This window comes from Solea senegalensis, linkage group LG9, assembly GCF_019176455.1.
Source record: "Solea senegalensis isolate Sse05_10M linkage group LG9, IFAPA_SoseM_1, whole genome shotgun sequence".
In the NCBI taxonomy this organism is placed as follows: domain Eukaryota; kingdom Metazoa; phylum Chordata; class Actinopteri; order Pleuronectiformes; family Soleidae; genus Solea; species Solea senegalensis.
Window position 1 is genome coordinate 23,352,899 of NC_058029.1, and position 15,799 is coordinate 23,368,697.

A 15,799-nucleotide genomic window follows, 5' to 3' on the forward strand; every position below is an offset into this window, starting at 1 on the left:
TCAGGCTGAAACAACATTTTTTTGTTCATGTGACCAAGATCTGGGTTTTTTTTTCAAAGCTGTGTGGACACTGATCTTCAAATCAGATTGTTGTCACATTAGTATGTGCTCCTATGTGGCCATGCAACATTAATCAGAGCAGTCATATCAGAATCTAAGCAGTTCTTTTTTACTGGATGTGCATGCTGTTGATGTTGTCACACTCAATTTTATGCATGTGTGCCGCACATGTTCAGATGCAAGACATTTGTAGTTACGACCTTCATATCTGATACATAGTCTGAGCCTTGTGGTCTTTTGATTGTATATATTATATATATATATATATATCCAGTATGCCATGCAACATTAAAGTGGTCATATAAGAATCTAAGCAGCTTTTTACTGCATGTATGATTTTGCGCACATGTGCCATTCGAGGTGGGAGTCATGTTCAGATACAAGACACCTGTAGTGAGAAATGTGAACCTTCATATCTGATTTAATCTGAATGTTGCCTTAAGTCGGTCATGCAACATGAGTGGAATTGGTCATATCAGAACCTAAGCAGCTTTTTGATTGTGTGTTCATGCTGCTGATGTCAAAGTCCACGGTGCCAGCATGGCAAAATCAATCATGAACATCACACATTTGAACGTCAGGGCTGTAGATCTGAACATTGCCTTCAACATGTGGTCACATATTGGTTATATATCCAATATGTGGTCATGCAAGACGAGTGCGAGTGGTCATATCGGAACCTATGCAGCTTTTGCTTATACATGTGTGCAGAGCGTTGTTAACATCGACCTGCATCGCAACTGGTGCAACGTCAAACGACAACGGTAGAGAGTGTGTACAATTCATATCACAGTTCTGGTAAAAGTTATTTATATTCTTCTAGTCTTTGATGACAACTGAAAACAGCTTTACACTACAGTTTTACCATTCACACCCATTTACACACATTCATACAGCACATCTATCTGCAGCACGTTTTCTATCTTTCATACATCTTTCACGTCAAGAGAAATGTGAGGTTAATTACGCTTTATCATAATACAGTTCTAGCACGATAGCGCCTGGTACCTGCTCTGGCAAGTTCCAAGCAAGCTGAGCCGACAGACTGCCGGCCACTGACTTAAAAAGTCTTGAAAATCCTGAAAAACATGTGTTTCTCTCCAACATTTACCAAGGACATTTCTAATATCTCAATATTTAACAGAGGAGTCTGGTGTGTTTAGCAACAGCGCTGCTAAAAGCCGGAGATCATGACCTGAATCCCAACTCGTTCATCCATATTTCAGTTCAGTGACTGTGTCAGACAGAGTCTCCGCTCCGGTCATGCATGAAGTACTGAACGATACGGTGAACTAATCTTTTTTAATTAACTGATTCTAATGATTCAGTACACAAACTGCTTTGCCTGTCTCTAGTTTGTGTCACGTATAGACATCACGGCAGTTACACACAGACGTGCTATGACAACCCCGCCCACGCTGAGGAGGTATTAGGAAATGATGGAAAAATGACGTGATTTTTATCCATTTGGCCCAAGGACACATCGGCATGTAGAATAGTGGAGCCGAAAATCAAACCAAAGATGCCGCCGTCGCCCCGCAGTTATACTCACATCAAAAAATGCAAGGCACTTCGTAGTTATGAAAATGAAACATGTAAAAAACAATGAAAATGGAGCTAACAAACTGATGGAATCTGAGAAAAAAAAACAAAAAAACATCCTTTGGGAAGGTCCTTACAAAACATAACTGAGAATGCAGTTTGGGGACATAACTGTTCAGAGATAAAATTGCACAAGAAAAGAAGAAAGTCAAAATGAAAAGGCCTTTCCGACTTAAGGGTTTGTGTGTGTGTATGTGTGTGTGTATTCCTCCCTCCCACTGTCAGGCTGTTGCGAGCCCATGCAGACATAACTGTCTTGATCACTACCTGGCAGCTACCACAGTATGATTAACTGGCCAATGTCCTCAAATCTCAGATTGCAGTGATGGCAGGGTAAATTGTTACGTCTATTCAAGGGCCCCAGAGAGAAATGTATGAAAGACTGATGGGCGGAAGAGCATATAAATCCTGCACTCACCTGGCAATAACAAAAAGGACACAGCTAACCCCGAGGTACGCCAGGAGGATGTAGACCCAGATGTCTGGAGTCATGGGGTTCAGGAAGGAGAAGAAGCCGCTGTTGGTGGTGTTGGGCTTGCGATACAGGATGCTGATGCCCGTGTTCAGGAAGGGCTTGGTGAAGTCCACAAACTTTTCACGCATGTAGGTGATGGTGAAAGGAGCCACAGCCAAGTCTGCTCTCTGTGGAAGACAAATGAAAACATTCATTTCTCCATTTTCATTTAAAAGCGCAAACATTCTGCTTAGAATACTTGTGTCCACATTACCCACGGATTTTAGAGCCTCAGATATGAAGACGTTTGAAAACACTGCTGTCTCTATTTGTTTGAAAACTGCATTTTATTCTGGCTCCATCAACACTTACATTCAGTTTCAGTTTCACAACAGAAATCTGCTTCCTGTTTAGGTTGGCATGTACACGCTCAGTGTAGCACATCTATGTTTCCATTTTAAAATGAGCTGCGTCCTGAGAAGTGTTTCATCTCCATTACAGAAGTAACATGCTTCCATACTAAGACCCATTCAAATGTACAGTGCATGTATTTGACTGATGAAGAGGTGAAATTGGAACTGAAAGTAAGTGATATTGGAATATTTTGTTCACAGTTGATAGTCAAGTAGCTGCATTAAGAAGTGAATGTAGGTAAGTAAGTATGCCATTGGTTCCAATGGTTTCCATTTATGTCTGTCCATAGTAAATGGAGACCCAGACCTTTCGAATGAAAATGGAGCCAGCCACATTTTTAACCTCCTCCATTTTCTGGGCTCTAAAATGCCGGAGTGTGGGGAATAGGTGTAGTCTCGAAACCAATTACTTCTGACAGAAAGCTGAAACACTTGCCTGGATAAAGGTTGTTTTTTATTTAAAAACACTTTTTTTTTCCAAATACTTACATTCTCTGTTTTTGTTTTTCAAGGCAGCAATTCCTTTTCTTTTTTGGCCAAGCGAGCAGCTTGGTTTTCAGAAGTAACCGCGTCTGCAGGACACTTCTAACTTAACTTAAATTAATTACCAAGTAACTTGGTGCCCAGAAGACGACTCCTAATGTCAGTGCTGATACCCTGACTGCTCCTTTCGTAAAACCACAAAGTTGGGAACAAAATAAATCAATGACTATTGATGGGTCACTAAAACCTCAGCGTTAGCATTTAGCAATTAAAAGAATGCTGTTGTTCATTGGAGTGTCACAGAATCTTAAATCAATACTATGGGGCCATGGACTATGCTAGTCCATGTGTGTGGCATGGTGGCGCAGTGGTCAATAGTGGTTAGTACTGTTGCCTCACAGCAAGGACGTGCTGGGTTCGATTCCCTATCTGTGTGGAGTTTACATGTTGTTTGTGTGAGTTTCCCATGGGCTCTCCGGTTTCCTCCCACTATCAAAAAAACATGTTAGACACATTCGGTCAGGTTGGTCCGTTGTGGCGGCACGTTCAGTCGCAGCGTCTCTGATCTGTCATCGAAACTTCATTGTGCAATACCGGTTGTATAATGACAATAACGATGCTTTCCTTCCTCCCATCACATTTAAATTTGATAACTTGCTGGAAAACAATGGATTACATTTTTTTTGCCCCCAGGGGGCAATTCAAAGACACATATTGTCAGTGGTCCAATACGGTCCACATATCAGTGTAGCAGCATGGTCAGTGCAATCTTCAGAAACAGAAAAAGAAAATTGAAATATGCTGGGAGTATTTATAAAAGTTGTACACTGCAGTATACAGTGTACATGGGTTGTCTACGAATATAACAGCATGGCTATTTCAGCGTCCATAGGCAAATTGGTATTCTCCATTAGGCGAGAGGGGAGATGTTCAGGGTAGAGGGGGGCAGGGATGTTGGGAGCTCGGATGGGGAGAGGGTGTCTGTGTGTGTGTGGGGGGTATCACGCATCATACAAATCTATCTTTGAATCTAATGTCAGTAGAATTAAATAATGGCACACTTACAGCATTATGCAGTTGAAACTGCCAGGATATGTTTCAGTCACCCTTTGTATGTGTATGACTGCATGTTCAGGAAATTACAGCTCACATCGACGGCTCCCCACAACTCCCCCGCACCATGTCTGGACAGGAGGTTAATGAAACCAGCTGCTTGGTTCACGCTCGGATACCTCTTTCCTCAAAGAAACAAGACAGCTCACAAAGGGAAGCTTTCTTTTACTTCCTACGTACTGAGTGGTGGGAGAGGAACAGGATCTGTTCATACAGCAGATCACCCACCAACATATTAACCGCGTTGTGTGAGGCTCTACTTTTGTCGTGGTAGTTTATGCAGAACTGTGGGACGTACGTAACATCAGTTTAAATCTTGTTTCGGAAACTCGTGCAATGTTGATGAGATGACAAGCTGAGCTGAATGAAGCAGCCACGTCTGCCCTCCTCTTGTGAACTCAGAATGTCCTTTTTATTCACTCTCCGGGCCCTTGGGCTAGTCATAATATGAGTTTCATTTTTCCTGTGGCTTAGACAGCTCTTCCCACAGATTCACAACATAACTACCACGCCACAGTAAACAAAAGTCAGAAAGAATACATTTCTACTTTGCATGTGGAACTGTGGATTACGTACCCCTGTGGTCAGCACCATGGTGGTGAAACACACGGTGGCCTCTGAAGAGATGAAAATATGAGAAAGCTGGCGCATCATGCCGTGTATCTGCTGTCTCTGTTTAAATTTGCACATGACAAAGTGCTCCCACTGTTCTCTGCTGCCAAATGCAGCTTTGAACCAAGCTGCCACTCAGCCGGAAGATCAACCAGCGTGTGATTCCAGACGTCCCTACGGCAGGTTAATATGCATGCCGCACATCCGCGTTCTGTTTTAATGCTGAGGCAAACAAACTGGGCACGAGCAAGATAAAGCTGATAGTGCCCGGGCTTGGTGTTATCTGGCTTTGCAGATGGTGAGCTTACTACCCCACTGTCTCACCTGATGACAGTCCCAAGGTTTCACAAAGCTGCCACCAAGATGGTTCAACTATTTGGAAATAGACTGTGAATGTGAGGCTGCCACTGGCTATATAGTACAGTTTGGTTTTGGGTTGGTTTGAGTTTTGTAAAGCATTGAGGAGGATACCAAAATAACCAATCTGTACTGTCCCACTTTTTGGCACCCTTCTGTTCGGGTACCGCTGCAGCTCCTAAAGATCAACAAAGAAAAGTCACTTCTGTGCAACGAGAGAAAAACACTGTCAAACAAAGCTTGTCTTACTCTTGTGATAAACAGCCACATGGTAAGAAGAAAGAACATGGCGATGCTGGATCTAATTCTTTTGTGGAATTTATAAGGTACCAAGCTCGCATGACATCAGGCTATTTACGTACCTGATGTAGCTATCACCATGCAGCTCGCATAACCCCCATGGTGGAAACCAAAGCCAGATCAGAGTGTGCAAATCCAAACTGCAATAATACGAGCTGAACTGCACTGTACCACTTGATGTCTCTCAAGTCTCTCATGTCTCTCGTGTATGATCAAGTGTCACACAATGATCACACATCGTTTGCTGCTTCTGCAAATGATTTGCCACTTTTAAAGTCCAATATGGAATACCTGAGTGCCACCAGTCACTGCAAAATAAAAGCGATCATGACATGATCTAATGCTTATAAGCCTATTATAGTTGGTTAGGAACATGATGTATGTGTCAAGTCCTTTATGAGGCCAGGAGGAGGACTGTGGCTCATTTTGGAGCCATTTTCCAGTTCATAGACACGGAAATGCCCGGCTGGTCTTATTTCTCCCCTTGTCTGAAGCTTTCTTAGCCCAAAACAAAATGTGGTTTCTTTAAAAGGAAAATCCAGACAGTTGCCTTCAGCTGTACACTTAGAACTACTTTCTGTCATTCTGCCACTACTGAGTGGCTGTTATAGTCGTGTTCTATTTCTGTGTAAGTGGAACCCACAAAATTGTGATCACAACATACACACAACACGCAAAACATCCTGATCTCCCAGCTTCCAATAACAGGTAGTGAATAGGATTTGGGGATGGGGGCAAACAATTGCATGTGAACAACATATTTAAACACAGGCGCTGACATTTCCAAAGGTACTCAAATGCAACTGCCAGACTGGCCACAATAACAACACAGACAATGAGTATTTTGTTGTGTTTCCTGATATCTTGTGTGACAGAATGTTGCATAATGCGAGTTTAATGAGAGTAAACACCTTCACAAATAAACAAATCTTCCCTGGAACACTATCGTGCAGGGGCATTGTCCCTGTATGGGCTCAGTACAAACCCAAGACCACTGTAATTAAAAGACAAGTGTGTGTTGTTTAAAGAAATGCAAACAAACACCAGTTTCATTTCATCTCTAGCAGAATGGTAATAGTGCAATAGTGTACACCATTCTCCAGTGCTGACACTGCACTGTGGATATAAGCCTGGGTATGTAGGTCTACAAATGAATTGATTCAGACCTTTTCGACCCACTGACTAATGCTAAACATACTTAGCATTAGTATATTGAGCTGTTTCCTATAGTTGTTTTAATTAAACCCTTAAGGCCAGTGAAGGGTATGAGTGCATTTCCTGTACTCAAACTCCAAACATGCAGAAATGATGCACCAAGGCTTTTTGTCGCTCAACACACAATTGCAGACTGCTTTACGGGCTATATTTGTCTTAGTTCAGGTAGTGTCTGGTTTTCTATACATACAAAAGAATCATTGTGTGGCACTTTTTGTCTTGTTTATTTACTTTGAACTTTTAGAGATGCCATTTTTGTGAATTGTCTTGTGCACATAGACACACTCCACTAAACTAATGGTTGCTTCACACGAGTGTTGAGACACTGAGGGAATATAAAAAGGTTGTACTTGCCAGTTGTACATGTCCATACAAATTGCTCCGTAGTAAATGTACAGTATGACATTTAAGTGCAGGTGTAAACACATGATAGCGTATAGATCAAAACGCTCTCATATCAAGTAGTCTGATATCTAAACATACAAAGGGTTGATGATGTAGCACACACACATAAGCAGCAGCCTCAGCGTGGTTCCCTGGAACAGGATTTGCTGTTGTGGTTTAACTAGTGATCATCCGGTCAATGATTATTCTCTTTTATCTTTCTTCTAAGATTTAAAAAAAAAGAAAGAATCTACACTACGTTAGCAACTTATTTTTTTTTTTTGATAAATCAATTCTTTTCTTGAATAATTGAGCAGTTGCTTCAACCATAAATTGTAGAAATTTGCCTTGTCGATCCATTTCCCAAACCTAAACATGATGATTTCCTCATTTCTTATTTGGTTCACAAGCCAGATATATTCAATGTGCTGTCCTAGACGAAAGAAACCAGAATATGTGAAGGTGAAATCGTATGTATTTTTCAATATAAAAAAAACTAATTTAACCAATTGATTATCAAAATAGCTATTTCTAATCAATTTGTAAATATAGTTGCAGCTTTCATCTAGATGTTTCCCTCAACCACCAAAAACACTTGAGATCAGCTACACTGCATGGCTTGGAAACAGTGGCACTTTCTAAAATACAGGAGGCGGAGCTGGAGGTGGCAAGGTTGAGATGGTTTGGTCAAGTGCAAACAAAGGATATTAGACAAAGGCTGTTGATGATGGAGATGGAGGAAAAGAAGAAGACCATTAAGAAGGTTCATGGATCTTGTGAAAGAGGACACGAGGACTTAGGGTTAGGACAGAAGAAGAGGACCAGGCATCAGACAAGATGGAAGCAGATTATCTGCTGTGGTGACCTCTAAAGGGAGAAGAAGAAAGAAGAGAAAGAAAAAGAAGCAGCAAGAAACAAGAAATAGACGGGGATATGGAGATGTGGAAAGAGGGCAGTAGTGCAACTCTGTAGCTGTCACACACACATGCCACCACACACCATCAATAATCAGTCAGTACATTTCCATGCACAGTTAAATCAAGCTACTCCATTTAATTAGACCACTATCCCAGTATGCAAGCATTATCGGGGGAATCAATGAAGTGCAGCCACCTCCACTACACTAGGTGGCGAAATGCTCCCTTTGGGCTTGTTTGTATTAAGTATTTTCCAATCTAGTTAGTAAAACGTCGAGCACCATTCTTTGTCTTTGTACCACACATTAACATCATAATGTTTTAATACTTGAAGCTAAGTGAGCTTACATTCAGTCTCCTCGTCAGTTCATAAACGCTGTTGTTGTTTTTAGCTTCTTCTGTTCTGGGTTAAAACCTGTGGGCGGGTCTGTGGAACATATACTGTAGACATGCAAAACTCATTTCACTGAGTTTGTGTTAGTCTGATTTTGAGAAAAGGGATTTAGTACAATTTCATATGTATTTTAAAAGTCCCATTTTAATCAGGCCAACATAATAAATCATGTTTTTCCCTAACATGTAAACCTCCACTATAGCTTCTTATTCAGGCCAGAATGTAGCCAACCATCTCTCTGTGGGAGACGATGCACTCTGGCTATACCTTTTCTGCTGAAGCAAAGATAAATTACCATGACAGAAACAAATGATGTGCTAAGCACGCCATTAACATTTGCATCACAGCATGATTAAAGTGATCATTTATTGTGACTAAATCAAGTTTAACAAGGCCTGTTGCATCATTTAGCGCCTTACAAACAATGCCCTTTGGCAACGCAGCAACCCTTGTGACTACACAGAGGCTAATAATGTTAGACAATACTGGATCCATGCACTTGGCAACGTTGCACTTTCTCGTTCGGAGACCTCGGTTACATGGGGAGTAAAATGTGTAGCAGCGTCATGTTCCAAACATACTGCATAATACGGCACACACACGCCCGTACTGTATGCTGCACACACTGAGCCTAACTCCATTTCTGTCACCTCTCCTCTGTGCCACAGAGCTTGATGAATTACAGAATGAATGAAGGCTTACAAGTGATTTTAATAAACCCAAGTCTTGTTCTCTTAAAAACATGTCAATCAAACACTTTTGGGTAATTTCTGCAATGCAACTGTGATTTATAAAGGCAAACAACGTGCAATGTAATACGCAAGACTTGTGCATTAATTCCTGCTTAAAATGACTCTTTCCCTTGTTTTCTATACTGCCTCAGACCTTATCTAATGTCATGACCCTTTTTAAGTAAACGCACTGATCCTGTTATAGATCTTATTTATCTGTGTTAGGGGCAAATGGGTTTTTTACGAGGTTAATACGAAGTAGTTATGAATACAAATTGAACAGATAAAAGCATGACATTGGCCCTTTATTTTTACCTTCTGTATGGTGTGCACGATTAATTTAATTGCAGTATATTGTGTGAATGCCGAGCTGTCGCAAAAATGCCACTGCAGCTGTTAAACATTCAAAATAAGTAGAGCTGCAGCAGTTTGTAGTCCGCTGTCAGGGAATCTGGAGCCTTTGTATCATTTCCAGGGTCAGATTTCTTGAGCTCGCCTTAAAGTTTATGTTTCGGGTCTGCTGAATCACAAACAGCTCATCCATACTGACAAAGGCGAGGAAAGCAGTAGACCACAAAATAGAAGCGACTGAAAAATCCGCAAAGACGGCGACACGCACTCTTGGTCATGCGATAAGCAACAGTAAAAGCAATAACTTGCAGTGCAGATTCTAATCTTCACTTCTGCGGCTATTTACAGAGGCAATAGACCTTAAAGGTTTAAATATATAGGAGTGCTATCAAAATAAATATTGTTCAAATGCATTTCTTTACCTGTATTTATTTGCTGCTTTATAATTTCCCAATTTCTGAAGCTGTAAACCGAAAGTAAATGGAGGTACACGTTGGTATATATATATATATATATATATATATATATATACACACTGTGTATTCACCAGCATGTTCTTCCTTTTAAGCAGAGGACAGAGGTCTCACTCACTAGATGCTACACCTACAATGATCACATACCACACTCACTCTCTTTCTCTCTTTGACTGTGAGCTAATGTAGAGACTAATGAACACCTGCACCATCTCTCTTTAAATCAGACTTATACAAAGCATGCGTTTGCCGTTGAATGACGCAGTCATGCATCTCCATCTCATGCAAGCGTTCTCCACCTTTCTTAATCCATTTGTCCGCTTCAAGGTTATTGTTATCAACATGGATCCGGCAAAAAAGCTCGGATGGTGATGTAAAGTGCTGCAGAGGGAGCCCACCTTTTCCACCCCTTTCAGCACCAAGCCATTGACTCCTGCCATACAATTCCCTGCACTAAATGCCACTTAAGCTATTACAAGTTTTCAGCTGAGTACAGCGCTGACCTGATGGGGCTGAGGACAAAGAGAGAGCACTGACAGGGACACTTATGAAATGCCAGCAGGGAATTGCCACCATTACTTCCATGTAAGGCTGTTTCATGGCCGCTGAATCTTTGAGTTGGAAACAGTTAACAGCCATCGCCTGCTCTGCCTCAGGAAACTGACTGGCAGTGTGTTCTTCTCCTTAAAATATGTAGCTTATTCCACATGCTCATCCCAGACCCCTGGTTCACCCAGTTGAAGGAAAAGTGGTTTGTCTCACTGAACTCCATCAACGCACTTGTAACATTTAGGCAACCTTGACATAATTGTGTCATAAATGTAACTGACAGCTTTGCAGTCTCCTCCTTGACTCATACTCAATCATAACCATATCACTGTCCACATGGAGGGCATAACCGGAAATTCACTACACCAGCAGGTTCTTGGAAGTTCATGTGATTATGTAAAACACACACTGAATCGCGCTGTATTAGTATAGACGCAAGACATATTAAAAGAAAAACAAATTGACATTTTTTTAAAATACAATTACTTGCTGTAAATTGCCCTCCTGTAACACTCTTCTAATCCTTGTGAAGTTCATATGTTACTGCAGTGAGCCGGCAGACAGCTTTGCTTAGCACAAAGACTGTAAACTAGATGATAGAGCTATGCAGCCATGCACAGTCCAAATCTGCCTACCAATACTTCTAAAGGTCCATAATTAACTTGCAGCGCTTCATGTGTTACAAAAAACATATGAAAAGTAGATTTCTGTTGTGCACACAGTGGACACCTGAACATTTTTCAGACAATATGATTACATACTGGGCAAAGTGAAGTCAAAATGTTGTCAGAAATGGACGCTGTATTTGCACATGTTGAGTGAGCTAGAAGGGCAAAAAGAGAGAGTGAGCAAGAAATGTGAACTACCCCCGTAACCACTAAAAATATTGTGTCTCACTTGGCAAAAGTTGTTGGTTTGTTGTTGGCTGTTGGTCAGCTGTAGCAGGTGAGTAACTGCTTGTTGTTTTTTCTTTTTTACATGAGTAAATGATCCAGTGATGCAAACAGTGTGAGGCACACAATAGCACAAATTCACAAATGCACCACATGAGGCTAAATTGATGAACTGTGCTTTGTAAATTATTCTCCACTTGCCTGGTATTTGCTAAGTTTACTGGCTTCACATCTAACTCAAAAAACAACAAACACAAAGCAAATGAACCAATGTCTTGAAATAATTTTAGGGAAAATGTGAGAGACAACTTACATGTTCAATAAGTTCCCTGATCATGCCGTTCCACTGGCCCTTGTCATCCTGGGAGCCATATTTTCCATCCGGCACCAGGCGAATCTCAAACGTGAAGCCCAGGATGTTTGAGAGCTCCTTAAGCAAGTCGATGCAAAATCCTTCGAAACGGTCATTGCCAACCAGCGCCTTGTCAGACTTCTTAAGCATGACGTATGGCTCCTCCTGCACAGACCCAAAAGATCAAATGAAAAGCAATGGTGAGGTCAGCTTTTTCAATTTGTTTCAGCACATCCACCTAATTGAAGTAAAGTGATCTGAGCTGATGAGCCGCTGTTGCCTTTAACAGGCAGTGACAGCAGGTTCTGGCTCAGTGTGCGGCTACACGGAGCGTTACAATATGAAAGACTGCTGAGGCTTTTGCCTATGTCGAGGTATTAGTGGAAGGAGACCTGAGACGCTTAAAGACTCTGATATACAGTCAGTAAATGTCTTTTACATTGCAAACCTTTGTTTGCTGCAGGGATGGTGATGTGCACAGAAGGAACGCGTGTGCTATCAGCGCTCTTGTAGCATTGAGCTATCCAAACCTGCTGTCTTCCCCACACACTCTGCTGTGCATTGACCTATATAGCAGCACAGAGCACAGGTTGGTTCATTTTATGGTCAGGTAGCTGACTCTCTTTACTGCCTTGTAACATCCTGTCTCGCTGCTCACGGGTTTGGGCTGTGTCAGAGCCTGATCGGGAGCAGAACACGGCATTAAAATGGAACGCGCACGCGACATTGTCTTCACCAGTTGTCAGCAACCTGTGAGGGAGAGCGGCTGAGCTGCTGCCTGCAGTGACGATGACTAACACAGAGTAATCCATAAATGATTTCCTTTATTTAGTGCCTGTTACCATTTCCCTGCCAGATAGATTGCATATCCTGCTGTGCATTCGAAAACATGTCAGTCCATTTATGCAAAGGTTGTAATACTATTTATTGCCTCCAATAGCCAGCTGTATGATTTACAAACTGAGCTCAGAAGCAGAGTAATTGATTCTCTATAGTGAAGGTGACCCTCTGCCTTTTTTGTTCTCTTCTAAAACTGTACAGTCAAAGAGAAAATGGGCAATCAAAGCACTCTTTATTCCCCCGGGATATTGTTTTAATGGGAGAATGTGTAGATGATGAGGCAAGAAGAGGCGGCAACAACAATACAACATCACGTCGTGGTGGCATGTGGACACAGTTTTGTTTTGTTAGGGCTTGTAAACAATCCTGTAAACCTCACCTAAGTTATTCCAAAAATAAAATTGCTTAGAAAAACATACAGCAAATGATAAACATCTTTAATTGTTAACCATTAAAACATGAAGGCATTTAAGACATTACATTTAGGATGGCCTCTTAAATAAATAATAAGATATGAATACTTGATGACAATGCGTTTAGAGAATATGCGCTTAGCCACAAACTTTGCTCAACTTGTCCAATTAACTTTATCAAAAAAAAGTTTGCATGTTAAGGGAAAATAGTCATTACCATCTGTTTCTAGCCTTCCAATTCTTGCTATTCCCCAAGGTTTGAACTCAAATCAAAGTGTTTATACCAGTCCTACGCTCACAGTCGCAGCATGGGCGTGCATAACAGAAAGAGGAGGGAGGTGGGCCTGCACGGAGACATTACAGGCAATGGAGTGCAAACAATTAATGTAAGGGGGAAAACACATTAAGTGCCTTAATCTCTTCGACAAAGTTATCACTATAAAGCTGTCAGACGTCTTGTTCATGCATCGCTGGAATCAGTTTGATACAGTGTCATTACGCTAAGAGGGGAGATTGATATTAATGCTGAAACTCTCTTCGCCGATCCAAATGTTGTCAGTTTTATGATCTTAAACTAATGATTCCCAGTGAAATAATCAGAGATATTCAAATGCACTTTTCAGAGTTTTTCCGAAAACTTAAAATGAACCTTGAAGCACTTCAAGTGCTCAGCGAGGAACACATCCAGCACCCCTCATACACACCAGTTCAACATTACACCACTTAAATCCCTGTTCCATTACTCCTCTCTGAGACAGAGCAAACATAGAAGGCACCTGGTAGGCATTAATTATGTCCTGCTTTGACCTCACTTGTCATAATTACAGCCTTGTGGTCCAACATGGGCATAATGATAGTGTTTATTGTTGTAGCTTGTACATCTGCCCTGAAAAGGTGCAATACTGGGAACATCTGCGTCAGCACCTCCCTGATAGCTCCACAAAGACCTAAGCATCCAGTGACAGTCTTAAGTACATGCAACCGGGGAGCTACAAATCAGTGTGATGTGAAAGTGGGAGAGGGATCATCCAGTTCTTCCTTAACATCTGAACATGTAATTAATTCCATTCTCTGGAAAAGTCTGTTGTTTCTCTTTTTTTTTTTTCCCCCTCTAGGACTTTACACTTAACATGCTGATGATGTAAAAAATCTCATTCGATTCACTGGTAAAGGATCGTTTGCCAAAGCAGACACTGCTCCTGAGCCCGAGGCTGTATTTGATAACAGGGATCATTGTACCTCTTGGAATTTTCAGTCATTTTTGAAATGACACATCGTTTGAGTTCAGGAAACCAAAGTAGGCCATTGCCAAGTGAACCGCCGATGCATCAGCCGCAGCCAGGTAGCTAATTAAGTTGAGCTGTTTAGAATCCACTCCCCAACTGACTTCTTTCCAGCTGACTCATTTCAATTCTAGACTCCAGTAAGAGTGTTACTTTTGAAATGGATCTTTGCGATCACACACAGGCACCTTTACATACCAGTGCAGGGAAGATGACGAAGACGGTAACCAAAGAGACTTGCTTGGGATTATGACAGGAGGTCCACTGGTACCCATGCATCGCTCATAGAAAAAAAAACATACAAATTGGGACGCGGCCCTAGCAAGACATTGTCCCTGTTGGAATGGAATTTGAGATTTTAGGTCTCTCTCCGCAGACACACAGTGAAACATATGACCTAAAGCTGCACATCCCACAAAAAACACCTCGCCAGTTGATGATCCATGTTGGTCATTGAAGAAAAAAAGCAAGCATAATTCTTCTACCGCGGTGTAGAATGTCAGCTTGAAGCTATTTGCGGTGATACATTCAAGCTTCCTCAAATCACCTAAAGAGCAGGACTAAGCCATTAATGTCGGCCAAAACTCTGAATTAGTAGCATCCCCACAGCACGGATATATTGCACAGTGGCTGTGGTATAATGAACGGAGCTCAACTTAAAATAAAAAAAAGTAGATGATTAAATGCTGCTTGGTTTTACAGCAGTTCCTCGGTTACATTTTGGGACATATTAGGATCCAGGGCTAGGGAGAAGGCAGATATAACTGGTTGGGGGAAAGTGATGTCCACGTTCAGGTAAGAGGAAAAAACACTTCCTTCTGAATGTTTGAATCTAATTGCAACCCTTACTGAGAGGAAGCTGCTCCCTGGACCACATTTTGGGCACATTTTGTAACGCATTCATTTTATTTTATCTTTCTGTATCACGTTCACCCCTAGTTATGACTGGTTTGACACTAGTATGTGCATACGAACTGCTGCATAATTACACAAATGTCATGTTCTGGTACAGTCAGTTATTTTACAATGGTAGTGCAGTATGAGATGCGTAAGACATGATTTGTTTTTGCTATACGTTTAAATCCAAACATAATAAGTCACAGAGATGATCAAATCTCTTTTTAGTGTTGTATTCATGGAAACCTGGAGAGAGATAAACACTGGTCTGTACAGGTGACCTACCAGGATGGTGGTGATGATGAGGGAGCGGTTAGCCAGGGAATCAGTGATGTTCACCCCTTTTCGCTTTGGCACTTCTGTGATGTTGAGACCTCCTGACGCGCTCCACTTCCCCACCTGTGGCAGATGAATTGTGTGTTAGCTGAGCTTGCTGTGTCTGTAGGGGGGGGTCATGACCCCCAGCAGCAACCAGTCTCCCACCTTGGTGACAGGTTGGACACATATCTGTCAGCATGAGATGAGTCACCTTTGTATCAACTGAATCGCCTTCACATGAGCAGGCCTGAGTGTTATGGACAGCAAACATGTAATATTGTGAATGTCTTAAAATAAATCAGGCACATTGTTTTATTAAAGTCGATCGTTCATATGTACAGAAACACATTTTGAGAAAGTGTAAAATATTAAATTAAGCCAGTTTTCAAAAACTA

The 15,799-nt window shown here is 41.5% G+C and overlaps 1 protein-coding gene across 1 annotated transcript in view; it reads right to left on the reverse strand.

The window, feature by feature from the left end:
• Window positions 1-15,799, reverse strand: part of LOC122774707 (glutamate receptor ionotropic, kainate 3) — an 80,435-nt gene that overhangs the window by 26,338 nt on the left and 38,298 nt on the right. Inside the window, exons 9-11 of the mRNA XM_044034185.1 lie at window positions 15,372-15,485; window positions 11,615-11,818; window positions 2,081-2,304 (exon numbers count right to left, since the gene is read on the reverse strand). Of these exons, the coding sequence (XP_043890120.1) occupies window positions 2,081-2,304; window positions 11,615-11,818; window positions 15,372-15,485 (542 nt within the window). The remainder of the gene's footprint in view (window positions 1-2,080; window positions 2,305-11,614; window positions 11,819-15,371; window positions 15,486-15,799) is intronic.